The following is a 23332-nucleotide window of genomic DNA, read 5'->3' as shown; positions in this document are numbered from 1 at the left end:
TCGTTCCCCATGCCAGGCTGCACATGCGTCCACTTCAAGAATGCTTAGCCAGTCAGTGGAACCAGTCCTACGGACTATTAACCGATCTAGTGTTGGTAAGCAGCCGTACTTTTTGCTCTCTGCAGTGGTGGAACACACATAATCTGTCAAACAGGTTCATAGACCTGGTTCCACAGACTGTTTTTTTTTACAGCGGATGCGTTCCTTACTAGCTAGGTAGCTCATCTTCAACAACACACAGTACAAGATCTGTGGATCCACCAGCTGAGGTTGCTCTACATCGATCATTTAGAGCGAATGGCAATCTCACATAGATCTGTTTGCAAAATGCCAGTGCTTCGCCTCCAGGTATTCACACCCATTATCCAAAGGCAATGCTCTATGGATGAACTGGTCATGGATATTTGTTTATGCTTTTCCGCCTCCCACTCATTCCATTAGTGGTTCTGAAACTCTGGCAAACATCTGTCAACCCTGGTTCACAACCCTGTTGGAACTCTCTCTGGTGTCACATCAAAAATGACGTTTAACTCCCAGGCTCATCACACAGAGCCATGGAGAAATCAAACACCCAGATCGCAAATAACTGAACCTCGTGATCTGGCTCCTGAAGTCATAGAGTTTGGTTAACTGAACCTACCACCAGACTGTATGAACATTATTAAGGAGGCCAGAAGGCCTACCACAAGTGCCTGCTACAGAGCCAACTGGAAGTGATCTGTTGTCTATTGCAATAACAATTTCAACCTTCTAAATGCTTCCATACAAAACATTCTCTGCTTCCTGTTACATTTGCAGCAGTCATCGTTGGCCTATACGTCCATCAGACTGCATCTCGCTGCAATTGCAGCATATCTTCAAAATAGGCAACATATCACTCTTTAGAGTGCCTATAATCCAAGCATTTAAGGAAGGACTAAAAAGTGTCATACCACCAAGACTTAAACCTGCCCCAGTGTGGAACCTTAATTTTGTCCTCACAAGGTTAATGGGCCCACCATTTGAACCCATGCACAAATGTGAACTACAGTTTCTCACTTGGAAAACCGCTTTCCTTATTGGAATCACTTCATTGAGTAGAGTAGGTAAACTTCAGGCACTAACCATAGAAGAACCTTTTTTCCAGCTACACAAAGATAAAGTGGTACTATGTACCAATATCAAATTACTACCTAAGGTAGTATCTGCATTGCACATAAATCAGTCAGTGTAATTACCTGTTTTCTTCCCTCAACCAAACTCCGTTGCAGAACAAGCTTTACACACATTAGATGTTAGTAGAGCACTGTTGTATTACACTGAAAGAACAACATCTTTTCGTAAGACCAAACCACTCTGTCGATTTTGCACCACAGCACAAGGGCAATTCTATATCCAAATCAGGTGTTGCTAGGTGGATTGTTAAATGTATTCAGATTTGCTATACAAAAGCTAAAAGGACTCTAATGGTACCCCCTAGAGCACATTCAACTCGTAAACTAGGGACTACTATCGCTTTCTTAAGGAACATCCCTATCACTGACATCTGCAAAGCTTCAACATGGTCCACACCACACACGTTCACCAAGCAATATTGTGTAGATGTGTTAGCCAGACAAGCTAATGTGGGCCAAGCAGTACTTAAAACACTGTTTCCAACAACTCCATCAGTTACAGGATAGCCACCGCTTAGGGGAGACTGCTGTATAGTCTATGCATAAGCATGTGATCTACAGCTCACATGCCTTGAACGGAAAATGCTACTTACCCAGTATGCATCTGTTCTTGGCATGTAGAGCTGTAGAATGTAATGTGTCCACCCACCTCCCCTGGTACCTGTAGCTGCTGTAGTTCTCTTGTTTCTATTTACACATACACATGGACATCTCTATTCGTTACTACTATTCCATTCTCTCCCCCTCTGTGGGAAGACAATTTGAAGATTGAGTTTATGACCATGCGCACTATCACCGGAAGGAGGAGTCACCTACCTCGTGACTAGGAAGACTTCTATGAAGAAAAACAAAGTGCAAACATCCAGACTCTACACTAGATGACGATATATTCCTAAGCATGAGATTCTACAGCTCTACATACCCAGAACAGATGCATACTGGGTAAGTAGCATTTCCCTTTCATCTCTTTCTTTGCACACATATGTGCTGGAGAGAAACAGATGACAACTCCACTATCTGCAAACCAGAGTTATGTGTGCTTTTGTTTGGTGGGAGTGGCCGCTCCAACAAGCAAAAACAAACCAACTACCTCTGGACGGTGGGTACCTCAGGAGGTAGCAGGAACTAGACCTTGGAGGTGACGGTCCCCATAGCCATCCATTTGGGAACCAAGTTCGAGCCCCAGGGTTGACTCAACATCCTATGATTTTGGGTATATCACTTAATTTTCCAGTGCCTACAAAAATCCGTAATCCTATCTGGTCTTCAGGTAGAGTGTTCTAATCCTCTTGCGCCAACTTCACATTGCAGGTACAAATACCCCCTGCAAACTGCAGGATGCCAGATGTCCTTGGAGTCACCACATCCTCCATGATACTTCAGTCCTCTCTATCCATGGACAGAGTTTCATGCCCTATTTGCATACTGTGTACTCTTGCCTAGGAGAACTGCAATGTGAGATTTTCTTTGCGAGGTCCGCTAATTCATTATGTTTTCCTGATTTTTGCTTGTTACAAGTAGGGTGACAACATATATCATTTGTACATCAGTAAAGCATACGTGTGTAATGTGTACGTTGTAAATAATACTAGCTAATCAAAGAAGCTAGGAATAACAATACATTATAACACCATGTATAGCAAAAGAGCAATTTGCATAAGATTTAGCTCACACCTCAATGGAGATATAGACATTACTCACACAGTGTATACTGCTAAGCATGAGTAAGGGGGCTTATCTGGAATCCATTGTGCTGTCTGAGATGTCTGATTTGAACGTAAATGTACATTCAAGTGCCCCCTCAACATTTTGTAAGCCTCTGAATATAATTATAAGTAACAACAACATAAATCATTTTATAAGACTTATGTGTTTATGTATATAATACTAAGGAGAATGGAGGACATCTTGGGTGACAGTACAAATGGAAAATAAACTGTATTGCAATGTGGAGACTTCATGTTGATCATTAATTCATTATGTATTTGTAGTTTTTTTCTACTTTTTTCCACCCAAGGTTTACTTGATGCTAAACTTTACTCTACTGTATGAGGCTTTTTAGTTAAAAAACTTTGTGCAGTGTAAAGCTGAGTTTGTAAAGCTTTTTCTAAATCTCTGTAAATTTCATTCACTGCTGCCATCAAACAGCCTTTACCTTCGACCTTAATTCTTGTCCCTTTTAAAATTGATGTGCTATTCAGGCTGTGGATGACATTCTCTAATTACCTTTTTGATTTTATTTTTTTCCTTCATTTAGTTGAGCATTAGAAGATTATTTGGAAGTTTTTTTTATATTTCACTGTTATGATCGTAAAGAAAGCTATGTCCCTTTCTTTTGGCTCAAACCATGTGGATAGAGTCTTTTGAGACCTTAACAAATTAATGAAGCTTGGATACTCTCAGGGAAAAAAATCAATGAGGTTGAAATTTGCATAGATGTTTAGAAAGTACAATCATCTGTCATACTGCACTTTGAACGAGCTGCTCAAAATAGCTCCCTAAATTTTAGGGGCCTGTGGCTAAGGCACAGATGTAGCATGCAGCAATTCTAAGCCAAGAGCCTTTGCTTAATGTGGCTGTTTCCAGGTATGTAGCTTGTATATATTGCGTTGTCAGAATATTTGTTAAATATTCACAAGTTAAAGCAGATTCTAGAAGTCTTGGAACTTATGGGAATGTTAATATTTTTCATGAAAATATTGCAATTTTTCATTTAATTAACATTTACAAGTAGTGTGCATTTTGTATTTACAGAAGTCCCAAGAACTCACCTGGAGTATGAAAACAGACTTACAATGAAAATGTTCCTGTTTCAGTTTGTGAACTACTACTCCTCCTGTTTCTATGTAGCCTTTTTTAAAGGAAAGTTCGCTGGTTATCCTGGAAACTACACCTATCTCTTCAATCAGTGGCGAAATGAAGAGGTAATGTAGCAGATGTAATAAGTGTTGTTGACACTTGTCGCCTCATTCAAGTAACATATATTACTCTCTTGTCTTATTGTGTAATCCGACAATTGTTTATTATAGTTCCTCCATTGTGTTAATTCTCACCTAGTAACTTCATATCAAAATGTTATGTTGGTTAGTGTGTAAAACCATGTTGATTGTATCTGTGTATAAATATATTCTACTTTTGGAATGGATATAATTGGAGCTCAGTACAAAATCATACGTAAACATGAAGGCTGGTCCACTTCGTTAATTCTCCATGAAGTATTTTTTGAGCTGTATGCTTTCTGTGCTAGTTAACACTATGCTATATTTGCCCATAGTACATACTTGACTTCATTAAGTACCTAGTTAGTGTGCAGGGTTTTCCTAGTGTGATTGCCTCGTTTAAAAAAAACAGTGCATTAAGTATAAAACTTTATGTTCCTGTGTGTGTCTCATTTATTAACAACACATTTTTTCTCTTAGTGTGATCCAGCAGGTTGTCTCATAGAATTGACAACACAGCTCACTATTGTCATGGCTGGAAAGCAGATATGGGGTAACATCCAAGAGGCCTTTGTTCCGTAAGTAGTACTGCAAAGATTATACTTTGAGCCCAAATGAAGGACTATGTCACACTAACCTCACTTCGCTTCATTTGATATAGAAAATTGTAATCTGAGCCAGTCATTTTATGCAATCTTCATTGTGCTTGGTTATATAGGCAAAACGTTAAGTTTGCTTAATTCAATGTTGTTTCCATAAACATAACATGTTTTGGTGGATGGGATAATCTTTCAAAATGCCATGTGCATAGGTCTTGTAGCACCAAAGCAATACAGTAGGGTTCTAAGAAATGTGTTTTGCTTCTATAATCTCACTGTTCTTCATGATGTGTTTTGGCACTCTTGAGAGAGATTTACCTAGCAAGCAAGCCTTTTGCTCATGGCTGTGTCATGAGAAGTGGTGTTCTTGCAAAGATGTAGGTGATGCTAAAGCTGCATTTTAGTCCCTTTAGTACAAAATGGGTTTTGGAACGTACCCATATGGTGAGAACATAATTTGGGCAGTTCTTATCAGATGTTTGTACACCATTATGATTTTAATTCAGAATAAGCACTAAATGAGTACAGGTCATATGTTAAGTCTGAGGTATGGAATGTATTCCACAAAATGAATAATCAGTTTGAGAGAGAAGGAGACCATGCAAACACAAGTACACTACATGAATTTTGCTGTCGCCTTTTCCAAAAATGCCATACTTTGTATTTTATTGCTAACAGATTAGAAGACCAAGAATGACATTTTTGTTAAAGGCGGCTGCAAGAATCCTTACTGTATTCACAGGGAGGTCTGCCAGAACTTGCGGATTTCTTTCAACGTCACTGCACGCTACAGTGAGATTTCCATATAGTTTTTTAAATTTATTTTATCATGAGATGTCATTAAACCCCAAAGTTTTGTACAGGTGAGCAAGCTAACAAATTAACGGGTAGAGCCCCTTTAAAAGCTGAGACCTGAAAATATTTAAAAGCAACCATTTCAGTCTGTGATTGGGGGATCTCCATCGTACTTGTCAGCATTTGTCTGTGTTCTGATTATTTGGCAATAAAAGTTGAATGCCGCTAAACATGATGAAGATCACCCCATACACAGATGCAAATGTTTGTTTTTCAGGTTTAATTAGCCTGGTTTGTTTTTGTTTCTGTTTAGAACTGTGCATCACAGTTTTATCCCCCTCCCCGGCACAGGATTTATTGATGTGTGCACGGCCGCCGAGGCGCCCACCTTAGATGGAACAGTGGTGTAATAAATTCAAAGAATCCGAAAGTTATTCCAAGAAGATTTATTGCAGAGAGAGCACAAGACATGCCTTCAGTCAAGGCAGTCCACTCCCAAATGCCCCTCATTCTAGGTGCAGAACAATGCTGCTAAACAATACATTCAGAAAATAACAAGGCTCTCAAAGAGATGCAATGTTAGGTAATAAAAACACATATAACACACATACCCCTGACAAACAAATAACAAACACACAACTACAACGCAACATACACACACCATACAACCCTCAACAAAAATAGCACACTTAATAAAATCCTTAAGCTTTCCAGGAGACTTCCTAAAACGATTACCCTATTTGATTCTTGAGGCCACACTTTCAAGAACCTCATTTTATTTATTTATTATTTATTTAAGGTTTTTATAGAGCGCGTAATCACCCGGGAGTATCTCAGCGCTATACCTAGTAGTCAGACGGGGGCACAGAACAGGAGATTAGGAGGGTTTGGGAAAAAGAAGGGTTTTGAGTGATTTTCTGAAACGGAGATGGTTAGGTTCCGTTCTAAGTTTCAGAGGCAGCGCATTCCACTGCTTGGCTGTGTGCACCTTTCATAAGCACTTTCACACAAACCACACCTCTGCTCCATTCTTACACTTAGCCATCCATCTGATAGTCCAAACTTTCCACCCTGAGTGGCCTTACTTTTCTTATTGACCCTGACTACTCTCATGCAATGTCCAAATCTGGGTTCATTCTTAGACACACCTGGCCTGCGCACCCAGACACCAACTTCAAAGTCGGGTACTTTCGTTTTCCATTTGCTATCATGTGCCAGTTTAACCTTTTCTTGCTTCCTTACTACCTTTACTGCAACTTCCTCCATGTCCAACTCCATCCTTGTCTAACTGCGTCCTTTTGACCCACCAAGGACACCGCTTCGTTACAGGAACCCTACCGTAAAGCAAATCGAAAGGCTCAACTTCAGCAGTAGCATGCAGCGTGATACGACACAACCATAATTTCTCTCTAAGTTTCTTTCCAGTCATCATAAAAATCACATGCAACAAGATACTCTGCGATAAGGTGGTTAAAATGCTCCATTGACCATTTCTGCTAGGTTCATAAAGAACAGTAGTCACATGGTGCACATAACAAAATCAGAGAAACTCACCCATCTCCTGTGACTTAAGTTGCACCCCATTATCAGTGAAAAGAACTTCGGGCATACTTTCCCTAGCAAAAAGTTCTTTGAAGAATTCAATAACAGTGGTGACATGGGATGCAAATTTAACCTCTGGCTACTTAGAAAAGTAATACACCACACTCATGGCAAATCTACACTCCTAGTGTAAAAAATTAAAAGGCCTCGAGATGTTGAAACCCACTTTCTGCCAAGGAAACTCGGGTCACTCAACTGAACATAAAGGAGCCGGCGCCACTATGAGCATTCTGTCCGGGTCAATGCACAAATCACCCTCCCCTATAACCATATCCACCAGTCTTTCCAACCCTGGCCACCAAAAGGTAGTTCTGATGAATCTCTTAATGGATGACCTTCCTAAGTGCCCTTCATGGGCCAATTTCAAAATGCGATCATGTAAACCCACTGTGGTACAAATCTTCCACTCCTAAATAACATCTCTCCTTCAATTTCAAGCTCCTCAGATACTCCCCAGAAAGGATATAGTTCAGTTGAAATTCCCACTTTCTAGGCGAGCCTTCCTTTACATATTCCCACACTTTCAAAAGTAACAAATCCTCCTTCAATGCAGTTTTCCACATCTACTCAACACCCTCAAACTCCTTAGGTATATGGCATCAGAAATTCTGGCAACTACCTTTGTCTCCTCCTCTCTTTTACTTTCTTCCCCACTGTCTCTAGGAAGCCTTAAGAGACAATCAGCAGTAAAGTGTTTCTTCCTTGGTACATATTCAATTTTGTAGTTGTACTCTTGAAGTTTAGACATAAGCCTGGTAATGTGTGGTGGCACAACACCCCCCTCCACAGAGAGATATTACTCAGACCACTGGATTATGGTCTGTCTTAAGGGTAAAACAATCACCCAAATCCTGAAGTGTTCTACAGTCCACACGCATGCCAAAAGCTTCCTTTCTATTACTGCATATCTACGTTCAGTTTCACTAAGAGTTCTTGATACAAAAGCTACATTCACCTCTTTGTTTCCACACTTCTGCCACAACGCACTTCCCACTCCATTAACACTGGCATCAACAGTAATGATAAACTCTACAAGTCAACGCCGTCTCATCATCATGCTTCAACATCCTACGCATGCTCAAAAAAATCTTCTGCTGGATCTCCACCGAAACAAGAAAGACGGTCACCCACGCACTGGTCTCAAGCCGACTGGACTACGCAAACACCCTTTACGCCGGAACTACAGCCAAACTACAGAAAAAACTCCAACGCATCCAAAACGCATCAGCCAGACTCATCGTAGACATCCCCCGCCAAGCTCACATTTCCGGTCACCTGAAAGACCTCCACTGGCTCCCCGTCAACAAGAGAATAATGTTCCGTCTCCTCACCCACGCACACATAGCCCTCTACGACCTAGGACCCGAATGCCTCAACACGCGCCTGTCCTTTTACACCCCCACCAGCCAACTACGATCATCAAATCAAGCCCTCGCCGCTATACCCTCCACCATGGGGGGGAAGATCCTTCTCCTACTTAGCGGCCAAATCCTGGAATTCTCTCCCCACCCACCTCAGCCTTACACAGAACCACCTCTCCTTCAGAAAACAACTAAAAACCTGGATATTCAAAAAGTAAAGTACCCCCCTCCCTCAAGCGCCTTGAGACCCTCTGGGTGAGTAGTGCGCTATACAAATGGTAAACTTGAACTTGAACTTTCATAAGACAGAATTGCTTAAGTATGGGACCTTTCACAATCTCTGATTTCACTAGTTCAAAAGCTTGTTGTTGTCTATCAGACCATTTAATCTCTACATTCTTTCAAGTGTTCTCTGAGGTTCCATTTTAGTTGCAAAATCCTTCATAAATTTACTATAGTATTCACGTGGTCCGGAAAATGAGAGCAACTTTTTTCGTTAGTCGGCGCAGGGGCACTAACAGTGGCATCCACCAATGACTGTTTTGGCAAACTGTATACTTGGATAAGGTGCAGTCCAAATACTACATAGATTCCTTGAATAATTGACATTTATCTTCCTTCAAAGTTAACTCCTGCTTACCCAACTTTACACACTCATTCTTCAAATGTTCCAAATGCTCCTGCTTGTTTTTTGAGAAAATCAAAATGTCATCTTGAAGGCACTTGACAAAATCTTCTATGCCCTTGAATATGTGAAATATTGCCCGCTGAAAAACTGTTGCCGTCGCAGCTAGTTTAAACGAAATCCTCTTGAATTGGAACAATCCCATAGGAGTTATGAAAGCAGTCAATGACCTAGATTCAATGCTGAATCCAACTTGGTGATATGCTGAATGTAAATCTAGTGTAGAAAATACAGCTGCCCCTTCTAATATACTAACCACCTCATTGATGTGGAGACACCCACTCTGAAGACTCTATCCCTCCCATCCAAAATATTGTTAAATACATGATTGAGCTCTTGTTATACATTTATAGGTACTCCTCTCAGTTTTTGTTTAACTGGCCTTGCCCCGCTCCTGAGTTTGATGTGATGGGAATATCTTTGCAGCTTTACCAACTTCTCCGAAAATACACAAGGAAACTGTAACATTAACCATCGCAATTTCATCCAAAACTCCAACAGCTAGAACGGGTTCTCTGCTGCATGGGTTTAAAATAATCCTTAGTTTTCAATTATCCTTCCGCCCTAGAACACTTATCCCTCTCTCTGCCACAAAGTTTAATATGAGCCTCTTTACCCTTAAACTCAATAACAACTACCATAAAAATATTCTATTTTAATCGCAGTCCCATCAACACTTTGAGCCACAATGTCAGATATTCCAAAATCATGCAAACACTTGATGCCATCAAACCTCTCCTTAAAATATTCAACAGTTATTATCGTCCACGGCGAAATAGTCAGCCATAAGTTCTTGTTCTCTATTGAGCACATGAACTTTGCACTTAGGGGTTTAACCACTTCCTTTTCCCACTCCTGGTAATTAAGGGATAACATTATACCTTTCTCTATGTCCATATCCAATCCACACACAGACTTCACAAAAGCAGATACTTTGGTTGTTTCCATTTTACTATTGGACATGGTAGTCCCCTTCTTCCTTCCCCCTTGCATACCTTTGAAAAATGTCTTTTGAGCCCACAATTGCTACCTTCTTTTCCAAGAGCGGGACAGTGGGTGACAAAGCTATGTGGTTGGAGTTGCCAAAACTATAACCAATGTAGATCTTGTCATACTTCTTTCCTAGAGGTACCTTACGGATTTGATTATTACTAATGGTACACACTTAATCCATAGATTTTGCATTCTTAGAAGCAGAGGAGCCACCCACTCCTCACCAGCCCAGTCACTTCTAGAAACAGACATGCAGGCAGGTACACAGCACACAGAAATGCCGATTTTGGAATGATGCATGAGACAGAAGCTGCATTATAACTCGAAGGTTCTGAAGAAAGCGTTTCCAGAACCACCTCCGTGGGGAAGAACTAACAAAAAGTCCTCCACACGAGGAAGGAACTGGGCAATTGCATTGCGCCGGGTCATTTATGAGCTAGGCTACAGTCCATTCTAAGCTGTGAGGTCCTGATGAGAACTCCCCACTAAACAGGAGTTCGAAACGCGCAGGCCGCTATTTCTGCACCATAAGATCTCCAAAACTTATACCATCATTGAAAAAATGTTTCATAACAGAAATATTGTTGTCTATGGTGATGATTAAATGTACCATTGTATATTAAATTGTATATAAAGTGTTAGTTGTGTATGTGTGAGTGTGAGAATGGACAGTGGATTGTTGATCAACAGAGGATGATAGCTGAGTGTGAATTTGTGTTAGTGTAGTAGTTTTATCACAAAATTGTTCTTTTTGTATGTTTATTGTTGCAGCCTATAAATATGAAAATGGTGAATTATAACGAACAAATGAACTACAAATGTACTAATAAAAAGTGATTCATTCAGACTGAACTATTAGTCTTGCTCGCATATTGAGTTTAATTCCAATGGCAATGAAGTAGAGATTATTTACTGAGGATTACAGTATTGCCAATTATATAGTTTTCTAACTTCTAAAAGTGGCATTCCTAGAGTAGTGAAAATAAATCTACGCACACCATTGCGCAGCATTTATCATTTCCATTTCACACATACCAAACATTCCATACTTATTTTGCTTTATGTAGGAGTTATCCCATAAGGGGGGGGGGTCCCAATGTTAGCCTATGGAGGGCAGAGAGCACTTGCACTCTGCACTGCTAACCAGTGCTGAAGTGCCCAGAGTCCTAAAACCACCAACACCATAGTAAGAAAAAAAAAACTAGGAGGAAGGCAAAAAGTTTAGGGATGACCATGCAAAAAGGGCCAAGTCCAACACATTGTTTATATCAGAATAACGCAATGGATTTTCAGATGCATCCAGATTTTTTATGCCAAAGCAAAACTAACACTACCAAAGGTGCCTAGGGCTTATTAAACACAGAAAAAAGGCACAACTATAGCTTTTCTAGTGAATATCTCGCTGCATGGCATTTGAAAAGCAGCAACATTTGTGAACCCACACACTTATGTGTGGATATTCAAGCTAGACAACAGCCTCTAATTGGACAAAGAGTCCTACAAATATTATCTCAAACAAATGCACCATCGCATGCCTAAAGCCACCATGCAATGGGTACCATGCAGTCTATTCATAGCATGTGTATCTGCAGCCAACACATGCTACAAATTGAGTATGTTACTTACCCTCTAAGCCTATATTTGTGGCGTGTAGTGCTTCAGATTCACATGTACCCTCCCACCTTCCCAGCATGTATTAGATGGTGTCAAAAATATACACAAATACAGAATGTTAAACAGCAAAAGCTAACTAGGCAGACTATATCCTCACACTGTATTTAGCAACCGGGAAAACAAAATGAGTTAAAGGTACTGTTGAACTTGCACAACTCCTCGAGATGTAGGAGAGACGATGCCGATCATAAAACTTCCTTGAGGAAAAGCATGCAGGGTCCAGGCCCAACACTAGATGGCAAGAGCAAGCATAGTATGTGAATCTACAGCAATACGCACTACAAATAGATGCTTACAGAGTAAGTAAAATACTCCTTACTATATTTGGCTGTCTGCTCAAACCCTAAGCCTATGATTAGCAAATGGTAATGACTGGAAGACCATGATCTTTTCAAAAAGTTAGAGACAAATGTAAAGCCAATATTTTTGATGACTTATTTTCTTTTTTGCAGTTGGATTTGGAACTGGTGGGGGCGAAGGAAAGCCAGAGGTCACCCTGAGAACTTATATAGCCGATGGGAACAAGACTATGACTTGCAGACATTTGGGAATTTGGGCCTTTTCTATGAATACTTGGAGATGGGTATGGTAACAGTATAGTAGCTTCAAAGTGAAACAGTTAAAGTGTTTTTTCACATGCATTAATTGTGATTAATTGTAGTGATAACTAAACTGACAATGCCATTCCCTTAACTGTCTATAAATTGTGCCTAAAGAATTAGGACACTTGTACAGGATTTAATCATTTCTGCTTTTTAGGGCATTTCCACCATGCTTTATTCCCATTTACTTATTAATAATTCCACAGACGGTTGTCCGCTTTCATAGCAATGTAAATATAGTTGTCATGATTATATTGCACAAAACTATTACCCAAACCCATACCTTAGCTACATTCCCTTGACATTTTCCTTACCCCATCACGGTGACCATGACTTCCATCTAGGGAGAATGGTCGGTCTTTATACAACATGCCATCATGAGCTATGACTGTAGTAACTGAGCCCTAAGCTGAAATCATAAACTTTTGGTGATGAGCTTGCCTGCAAAAAGGAAAAAAAAACTGTCCTAGGCTTGCGACCTGATCTTCACACTGGAAGAAGCGAAATACAAGGAAATATAGGCAAGACATACACTCTCACTTTTATCTTCTGTCTAAGTTGAACCGTTTTTTGGTACCACGTAATTTGGCGAGTTCGAAATGTCTGCAAAAGTCATTCTATTCTGTGGTCACTCTGCTTTTGTTGCTTAATTTGGCTAGGGGACCCCCTCACTCTGGTATTAATTAGTCAGATATAATGTATATTGTATATTGCTATGTTTGAGAACTGAGACACTTATTTATGGTTCATGTGTTATCTACTAAAGAACCTACAATTGGAAGAATGTGGTAAAAAGCTAGATACACAGCATCAGCTGTGGCATTACTACTTTTTCTTTTTTCAGTTTTTTTCCTCATATGTAGAGTTTGTATGTATTTATTAAATATGTCATTGTTCAAAAAGCCAATTACTGCAAGCACCTAAATATCTGAACATGTATCCCACTAAAAGATCTAATTGGATGGCTAATAAAAATCATCACATTTCATCCATTTCCTGGATGAACATGTCTATAGTGTTCATGTAGTGGTTGATGGAGAAATCACTGTTTAAACCAAGGTGAAGAAACAAACTAATCTCTATACAAACACTTCGTACAGCTGCCTATTGCAGTGTATCACTGGTAGGGGAACAACATTTTCTGCTCGTTCACACTTAACCAACAAGAATGAGAGCAAGACCCAAGGTTCAAGAAGTACTTAAAGAACTTAAATAATTCCTAATTGGGTACATCTCAAAGTGTTACACTCTTGCTGCTACAGTTGGCCAACAATATATATCTTTAAGGTTCCCCTAAATTTGATTGGCTCCCCAAATATCTGACTAAGCTGATCTGGCACCATTGCTGCCAAATATTTTCATAAACTAACAGCACATAGCTTTTCTTCACTTTGATGGTGAGGGGACATTTGTGCCACCCATTTTTGTCCTGCATGATACATGTTCAGTAGTGAACCGGAACCTAAAGGCTTATAACTATAGTTTCCAAAAACAAAAAACTTTGTGGTAGGGAACCAAGTAGAGTACATGTCACTCAAATACTTGTGTTCCAAGATTACTTATCTAGCTATAACCTTGGCCAACAAAATGAATGCAGCACTTCTTGCTACTTTCAGCTTAAGATTTTGAAGAAAGACATTTGTTACCTCAATGCGGAAAGTACTTTTGTACTAAGTAACTCCCTTTTGTATGGATTTTTCTAAATGCTTTCTTTTGTAGTACAATTTCTCTGAAATTGTGCTGCCAAAGTCGTATACAATTCTTCCAAATTATCCCACACTGCCCCATTATTTTCACTAACCCCTGCTGACAGGATGATTTGTTTCATTCTTCCTACACTGATTTGTTCAGACCTCAATATCCTGAAAAACAGGCTAGTGAAATACAGTCTTACTTGTTTTGAACATATCGAAGAAAAACATGTAAATGTAGGTGAGCATTGGGACCGCGAGTATACACCATTATTGAAAGGCAACAAAGAATTGCTGTCTCTATGTAAAAATGCCAAATAATCAACCAGCTCAAATAGTGCACAAATCATTTACGTACAGCTATAACTCAATTGCTGGTCTACAAACAAACTTTGAATGCTCAGTTTCATCTTGTTTGACATAGATCCTAGAAGGCGCAGGTTGACGTTTTTCAGACTGATTGGTGGCTTCTTCAGGGCTAAGTGGAACACATATCACTCAAACTTAAAGCAAAAATACTCCGTCATTCACAGCAAATATATAGTGGAAACAAATTTTTTATATATGAAGAGATTTAGAAGAAGGTAGTCTGATGTGTGCAGATAAGTGAACCATGCACCTAATACACCAAGGCACCATCATGCAGAACCATAAACAAGGGGACAGGAAAAGGGTGTGTAATAACAAAAGCAAACTCCAAACAACCATTCACCTGTACTGGAGCATAATAAAGGAAGCATCAATGTGCACAATTAAACTTAGTGAGTGCTGTGCACCAAATGAACTAATCAAAGAGGTAGCATCAGGATTCTAGCTATAGTGGGGTAGTTGAAATATGCTTACCAATTAGGTCACGCAACCAAGTAGGCGGAAAGTCACTGCTGATCAAACAGAGTCAGGATTCCGCCCTGTGCACAAAAATGAAAAGGAGGCTTATACACCTGGTGCAGCGTCCCAATGAAACAAAATGAAAATAAGAGACTGGGTTGCGCCGGCACTCTTGAGGAGCTTTGAAATCTGCTTGCCATCACTTCCGTCCTTACTTTGAAGTGAACAGCCCTTGTGAGGCAATATTAGGGAATGTATCGCAAAGGGCAGACCAACTAAAGTACCCGCCAGGGGTGGCCGGCCAGGTGGAGGGGACATCTTCTGGGCAGCTTAAAAAGAATAATAATAATACAAAAATGTTAATTACCTTGCCACCGCCACCACAGGATCCCGCATCTTCTCGCCTGTGTCCGACTCCTGGTGGGAACAGGAAGCAGGCAGCCAGGCTCCCACGCCTAAGCCAATCACAATGGAGCGTTGTGATTGGCCAGAGTGCCATCACACGGCGCTCAGCCAGGGGCTGTATTGGTTAGCATTATCTCTATGCAGGCTGTAATGCAGCCTGGATGGAAAACAGGAGAGTTTGCATGACTGTTTTGGGTGGCGAAAAATGACCGACCAAACAATCATTGCGCACAGGAGTGTCTACCACTCATCCCCTGCAGCCCCACCCTTCCACTCATGCACTGCTGCAGCAGAAGGAAAAAATTAAATTAAAATCACATTCCATTATTATCACTTTATATTTTTGCTTTCTTTGCGACCCTGGCAGTAGTGTGACGCGCTACCGCCTTAGCAGTGGAACTGCCACTGGAAACTGCCTGGATGGAACTGCATTAAGAAAACTCAGAAAATTAGCTAGCCTTTGGGTGAAAACACACAACAAACACAAGTGCTACTTTCTAAATCGTAGCTTCTACATGAAGCGACAAGTGTCAGGAGTGGTTGGTCATGAGTTTGGGCCATGGATGCAATTCACAAACCGGCGGATGGCAGAGCTTATTATGCCATTATCAATCTTAACTTGCTGCCCATTAAAAAGGCATCTCAAAAGGGCCCGGGCCATCTGCTTGGCTGCATGACCTAAGTGGTATGTGAACGAGAGGTTGGTGTCATTGCCTTTCATGATTGTAGCGCAGCAATGCCTCTCATTATGATTGCATTTCCAATTGAATATATAGTCTTATTAAATGGTAATTGCAGGCCCAACTAGGCCACAAATAATAGGTTTGCCTCGCTTTAAAATGTAATATATATGTTCGAGGCATATGGGCTGCAGATGGTACATTATGAATAGATCGCCATCTGGTGTTGGGCTCGGATGATTGCACTTGTTTTTCTCTTGGAGAGTCTTTTGTAGATTGATGACTCCTCCTTTGGGTGCTAGTGCGCATGGGCATGGGCTCCATCCTTAGATTGTTTTTTTCCGCCATCGGGTTCGGATGAGGATCGAGGTGCTCCAGATCGACTTCGAAAAGAAGTGATATTTCGGCGCGTATTCCCTTTCCAATTCGACAGTATTGTTATCGAACGAGATTTCATTTCCGTTCCGACGCGTTTCGACTCCAACAATAAACATTTTCTTCTACGTCGACGACCGGGAGGTCTTTCTCGACGTAGTCCAGCCCGGAGTCCATGGAAAGGACTCCATTCAAGAGATGTCCAACGTGTGGTGCGAAGTTCCCACACAAGGACCTACACGATGTGTGCAATCTCTGCCTATCACCTGAACACAAATCCAGGGTCTGCGAAGCCTGCGCAGCATTCTCCTCCAAGTCGACGATTAGAAACCGTCGAGCTCGAAGACACGAGGTTTCGAGAATGCAGTCGGAGGCAATCCCGGAGCTGTTCGAAGACCAGCACCTCGAAGAAGAAGAGGAACATGAAGAAGAGTCTGGGTCGGAAGTGGACGAGTTTGATGTCGAGGAAATCGACGTTCAACAAACCATGAGTGACGACATCCCCTTACCAAAAAAACGACCCCGTGTGGTACCGACCCCGCCTTCGAGCCCGGTCAGACCACCGAAGAACCAAACCAGATACCGAAACTCTCTGCCTCCCACCATGTCGGGTCCGAGAAACGGTCGGCATCGACATCGACACCGCAGCTCCATACAAAGGAAAGCTCGGCATCGAAACATTCCATGTCGAAACCGAAACATGCTTCGACGTCGAAGACTCACTCGACACCGAAAAAATCGGAATCGCGCAGATTCTCGGTGCCGAAAACACAGAACATTGACGGTCAGAAGCAAAGGCACCTTGCGGAACCAAGAACTTCGGTACCGACACAGGAGCAGCAAACAGATCCAAAACAAAAGACTTTGTTTATCGATCCGCATACTGGCAAAGTAGTGACAAAAGCACCGAAAAAGAGGAAGAACGAACAGCTAGATGACAAAGCTCTTCCTCCTAAAAAGAGAACAATGGGGACAAATACAACTCCTCCTCTTTCTCCTCGGCCTAGAGACACACCCTCTTCTCCTATTCCTCACACTATGCCAGCTATTCCTCCACCTTCTACACCAAGACCATCTACACCTCAAACGGATGTAGACAGCGATACAGGGGAGGGAGAACCTCATGGGGATGACGACACTATCCCAGATGAGGAAGACCCTTGGGAGAAATATGAGGCAGGGTCAGATGATAATGACCCAGAATTATACCCCTCAAAACCTTCACCACCTGATGATAACACAGGTTTTGTGCAGTTGGTTAATAGGGCAGCAAAATACCATAAGGTAGATCTACATACAGAACCTCAAATAGAGGATTTTCCTATTAGAAACACTACCTGCTGCAAAAAGAACATCAGGCACTCTACCTATGCAGAAGGGTCTTCTCAGTCACACAGCAGACATATTCAAAGACCCAGTGAGGGCTAGGGTATTAAACCCAAGAATTGATAAAAAATATAAGGCAGCCCCAAAGGCCCCAATATTTATCAAAGGACAGGTACCTCTGGACTCGCTTGTAGTTACAAACGCTCGTAAAAGAGCTAACTCATTATCTACAGGAGAAGCCCCACCTCCTGATAAGGAGTCAAAGTTAATAGATGCATCGGGCAAAAGAGTAGCATCCCAAGCAGCAAACAGCTGGCGCATAGCTAATACACAAGCGCTACTTGCACGCTATGATAGAACGTATTATGATGAGTTAGAAAAACTCATCACACATCTCCCTAAGGAACATCAAAAAAGGGCAGATCAGCTTATACAGGAAGGAAAGGTAATAACCAACACTTCCATTAAGTGCGCCTTAGACGCGGCAGACACTGCAGCAAGTTCCATCAACACCAGTATCATGCTAAGAAGACATGCATGGCTTAGGGTCTCAGGGTTCAAACAGGAAGTACAAACATCTTTATTGAACCAACCTTTTGATCGGAAATAATAACAACCGCAACTCCCCAACCCCAAAACAGTGACTTAATACAACTCCCCCCAGACCATATAACACCGGTCGGGGAAAACATCACATCAGACAGGTGGGTGAGACAAATTATCCAACATGGTTATTGCCTAGAACTCACAGCTACCCCACCAAACATCGTCCCCAGACAGCGTCCAATGAGTCAAGACCATCTGACATTGTTAAAACAAGAAGTACTAATACTGCTACAAAAGCATGCCATAGAGAAGGTTCCAAAACATCAGCAAGGGACAGAAGTATACTCTCTATACTTCCTAATCCCCAAAAAAGACGGGTCTCTAAGACCAATCTTAGACCTCAGACCTCTCAATGCATACATAAACTCGGAACATTTCCACATGGTCACGCTCCAACAAGTACGTCCTTTACTGAAGAAAGGGGACTTTCTTTCTACACTGGATCTAAAAGACGCTTACTTTCACATCCCAATTCACAAAGCCCACAGAAAGTACCTCAGGTTTGTAGTAGAAGGACAACATTATCAGTTCAAAGTCCTTCCGTTTGGGCTCACAACGGCACCAAAGGTGTTCACAAAATGCCTAGCAGTAGTCGCAGCACACCTAAGAAGACGACAAATACATGTCTTCCCTTACTTGGACGATTGGCTAATAAAGGCCAAGTCACAGGAAAAATGTCTTCACAACACACAGAAGACCATTCAATTGCTGCACCAGCTAGGGTTTACGGTGAACTACAAAAAATCCCAGCTACAACCAAACATGTTTCAACAATACCTAGGGGCTACTATAGACACAGAAAGAGCCAAAGCATACCCCAATCCAATCAGGATCCAAACCATGATCACGCTGATCCAAAAATTTCAACCACAACACTCACTAACAGCTCGAGTGTTCATGCAGCTGTTAGGGATGATGTCCTCCTGCATACTGCTTATACCACATGCAAGACTACAAATGCGTCCACTGCAAGAGTGTCTAGCAACACAGTGAAAACAGGCTCAAGGTCAGATTACTGATCTGGTGTTAGTAGACGACCGCACACATCGCTCTCTGAAGTGGTGGAACACAACAAACATTTCCAAGGGGCGGTCGTCCCTAGAACCAATTCCACAAGTGATACTGACAGCGGACGCATCGCTCACCGGATGGGGAGCACATATGGACAAATATACAGTGCAGGGAAAATGGAGTGTACAGCAAAAAAGACTGCACATCAATTATTTGGAACTACTAGCAATATTTCTAGCATTAAAAGCTTTCCAGATGCAAATACTTAACAAGGCAGTCCTGATCAGAACAGACAACATGACTGCAATGTATTATATTCAAAAACAGGGGGGGACACACTCTCTCCAACTATCCAGACTAGCACAGGACATTTGGAGATGGGCCATTCCTCAAAAGATCTATCTGTTAGCCGAACACCTACCGGGAGTTCAAAATCAGATAGCAGACATCCTAAGCAGAGAGTCAGAACAAGTACACGAATGGGAACTGCTCAACCAAATACTGCAGCCATTCTTCCAAAGATGGGGACAACCAGAGATAGATCTCTTTGCCACTCATCAGAACGCAAAATGCCAAAACTTCGCATCCAGGTGCCCACACCACCGGTCCCAGGGCAATGCGCTATGGATAAATTGGTCCAACAACGCTTTTCCCCCTCTCCTGCTAATTCCATTAGTGGTTCGGAAGCTGCAACAACATTCAATGACAATGATACTAGTAGCACCCACGTGGGCAAGACAGCCGTGGTTCACCACGCTACTGTAACTCTCACAGGTGCCACATCAAAAGCTGAGATTATTACCCATGCACATTACACAGAAACATGGAGAAATAATGCACCCAGATCCCAAACAATTGAACCTAGCGATCTGGCTCCTGAGGTCATAGAATTTGTATACTTAGATTTACCTCCAAACTGTATGGAAATCATTAAGCAAGCAAGACGTCCTACCACCAGAGCATGCTATGCAGCAAAATGGAAAAGTTTTTTTTGTATACTGTAACAGTAATAACATCAACCCTCTGGACGCATCCACTAAACAGATTATTTGCTATTTACTACACTTGCAGCAATGTAAACTAGCGTACACCTCTATTAGAGTTCATCTTGCAGCTATAGCGGCGTACCTACAAAACAGACAACATCTTTCCCTGTTTAAAGTACCAGCAATAAAAGCTTTCATGGAAGGCCTCAAAAGAGTCATTCCACCAAGACTACCGCCTTCCCCAGTCTGGAATCTCAACATAGTACTTACCAGACTAATGGGACCACCTTTTGAACCTATGCATAGGTATGAAATAGAATTCCTCACATGGAAGGTGGCCTTTCTTATAGCTATCACTTCACTCAGAGTAAGTGAATTGCAAGCGTTTACAATACAAGAACCATTTATGCAGTTACACCAAAATAAAGTGGTTCTTAGAACAAACCCAAAATTCTTGCCTAAAGTAATTTCAGCATTCCACATCAATCAGCCAGTGGAACTACCGGTCTTCTTTCCAAAACCACAGACGGTAGCAGAAAGGGCCCTACATACATTAGATGTCAGAAGGGCAATATTGTACTACATAGAAAGAACACAAACTTTCAGAAAAACAAAACAACTATTTGTAGCATTTTCTCCTACACATAAGGGCAATCCCATCTCTAAAGCAGGCATTGCCAGGTGGATTGTAAAATGTATACAAATATGCTACTTAAAAACAAAGAGGACATTAACTGTTCCTCCTAGAGCTCACTCTACACGTAAACTAGGAGCATCTATGGCATTCTTAGGAAACATTCCCCTAGATGACATATGCAAAGCAGCTACCTGGGTTACACTGCATACCTTCACAAAACACTACTGTGTAGATGTGCAGGCAACACAACAGGCTAGAGTGGGACAAGCTGTATTAAAGACTTTATTTCAGACTGTTGCAACAGACACTGGTGACCACCGCTAGGGAGATAACTGCTGTATAGTCTATTCATAATGTACCATCTGCAGCCCATATGCCTCGAACGAAATATGCTACTTAGGAGAAGTGTGGGTCACTGGTTAGAAGAGGCAGACCTGGAAGCAGAGGTCAGCCCGGGACCAGGGTTCAATTCCCGGCTCGGCGGGGTCTTGAGTCCTAAAATGTCCAGGGACTCGACAATTCTCGCTCCGGTGCCTACTCGATTCATGGGTTCACACTCTGCGACTCTGGGCAATAGCTTGCTTAATCTCCACAACGGCCCTCGCGGCGGGATGCCTGGCTTTCACCTTGCGGATACCCTGCCGGGGTTATCTCACAGGGGAATACCAGGACGGGTTCCCTAAGCAAGCGCTTAGATACCGGGTCGGTGATTTGCGCTATATAAATACATGTACTTACCAGTATGCATCTGTTCTTGGCATAGAGGGCTGCAGAGTGGTACATGCCCTCCCAGCCTCCCCGGAAACCTATGTCTGTTCCAACACTATCTTATTTAGATACACTTACATGGGCATTTCTATCTGTATTCTATCATACTACTCCATCTAACCCTACTATGGCAAAACAATCTAAGGATGGAACCGATGCCCATGCGCACTAGCACCCAAAGGAGGAGTCACCAGTCTACAAAAGACTCTCCAAGAGAAAAACAAGTGCAATCATCTGAGCCCAACACCAGATGGCGATCTATTCATAATGTACCACTCTGCAGCCCTCTATGCCAAGAACAGATGCATACTGGTAAGTAGCATATTCCTTATCCTAATAGAGCTCCACGCCCCCCCCCCCCCTTTTTTAGGTCTCGCTTACGCAGCGCGCATGCCAAGGCGTGCGCTTGTTCCATATTACATACATTGAAACGGCATGACTTCATCAATTTTTTGCCTCATACATGCATAAGGGATCAGTTCATACTAAACTTTTTTGTCGGCTTGAGTTTCAGCGTGAAATTGCACCAGTGCAATTTGGAAATATGAGTCCAGTGTATTCTAGATTGTGCTCCAGAAGAGCACATTTCGGAGCAGAAAAATGCTGCTGCAGCACAGTTATTTTTAGGAGTTTTTGAAAGAGCTATTCGGAGAGAGCGCTTCTGTGCAGAGAGATGAAAAAACATGACTGCAGATTGAAACAAGCGCCTGGTTGTTTCTCGCGGACAAGCACGTCTTCAGAAGCACGCAGCAGGCCGTGCATAACATGGGTCAGTTGTGCTTGGCTCGGATGTCAGCATGCCAACTACAAGGCGCTTCCTTTCATCCAGCCTGCAGTTTTCTAAAGACCATGGAGCTCGCACCTAGCTGTCTTTTTATATTAAACATTTTATGACACTCCTATTTCCACGATGTTAGCCATCGCACTGCGCCCGCAGAGCCATGGCAACTGAGCTGGCTCCAGAGAATCCAAATCTTTATTTTTTGTTATCTCTGTAAAGAACTAGGTACACACGCAGGGAATGTTTTCTTATAGACAAATAGGAAATTGTAAAAAAAAAAGTATTATAAATTAGAGTTTTTGGGGGGTCAAGGATTTCTGATTTTGATATTTTAATGCTGCACAATAGCCTTGTAAAGGTTTTTTTTGGGGATGTATTTTATTTGGTAAAAATATATTCACGTAATTGTATGGAGTTCAGTATAGCGTGAAGGCATGCCAAATAGAACGCCCCTAAGTCTGTCAGGAAATGTTTGGAGACTAATGTATAGCATGCTGGAAATCAGGGCTTAGTTGACGAGCCCTGGCACCATGTGCGAATCCGCTGCAACCATGGGTGTTAGAGCGCTTCAACTCCTGTAACCCCTTGCAATCGAAGAGTTCCATGTCAGCATTTCTGCGAAACTTTATAGAGTCATATTTCTGAATGTGGGGGCAGACGTTACGGTCAAGTTTCACAATCTTGGTGCAACACCGCATTTACATCCCTACGGCCATGTTCAGCGTTAGAAGCGGTATCTTCTAAAAAGAACGTCACTCAGGTTTCAGCATCTCTGGGCAACAGCTGCGGGCCGATATTTGCATCTGGGAGCGTCATGACAATAAAATTAATTTG

At 41.8% G+C, this 23332-nt stretch overlaps 1 protein-coding gene across 9 annotated transcripts in view; it reads left to right on the top strand.

Moving 5' to 3' along the window:
• The window catches only part of ANO5 (anoctamin 5), a 282489-nt gene that overhangs the window by 204799 nt on the left and 54358 nt on the right, over positions 1–23332 (top strand). For all 9 annotated transcript variants that reach the window (XM_086959504.1, XM_086959502.1, XM_086959500.1 and 6 more), the window contains 3 exons: positions 3909–4078; positions 4574–4671; positions 12255–12385. In XM_086959504.1, the coding sequence (XP_086815630.1) occupies positions 3909–4078; positions 4574–4671; positions 12255–12385 (399 nt within the window). The remainder of the gene's footprint in view (positions 1–3908; positions 4079–4573; positions 4672–12254; positions 12386–23332) is intronic.

The sequence above is a fragment of the Lissotriton vulgaris genome, chromosome 2_2 (assembly GCF_964263255.1).
Source record: "Lissotriton vulgaris chromosome 2_2, aLisVul1.2, whole genome shotgun sequence".
Taxonomy (NCBI): domain Eukaryota; kingdom Metazoa; phylum Chordata; class Amphibia; order Caudata; family Salamandridae; genus Lissotriton; species Lissotriton vulgaris.
The sequence above is the reverse complement of the archived record's forward strand: the minus strand, read 5'-3'. Positions and strand labels throughout refer to the sequence as shown.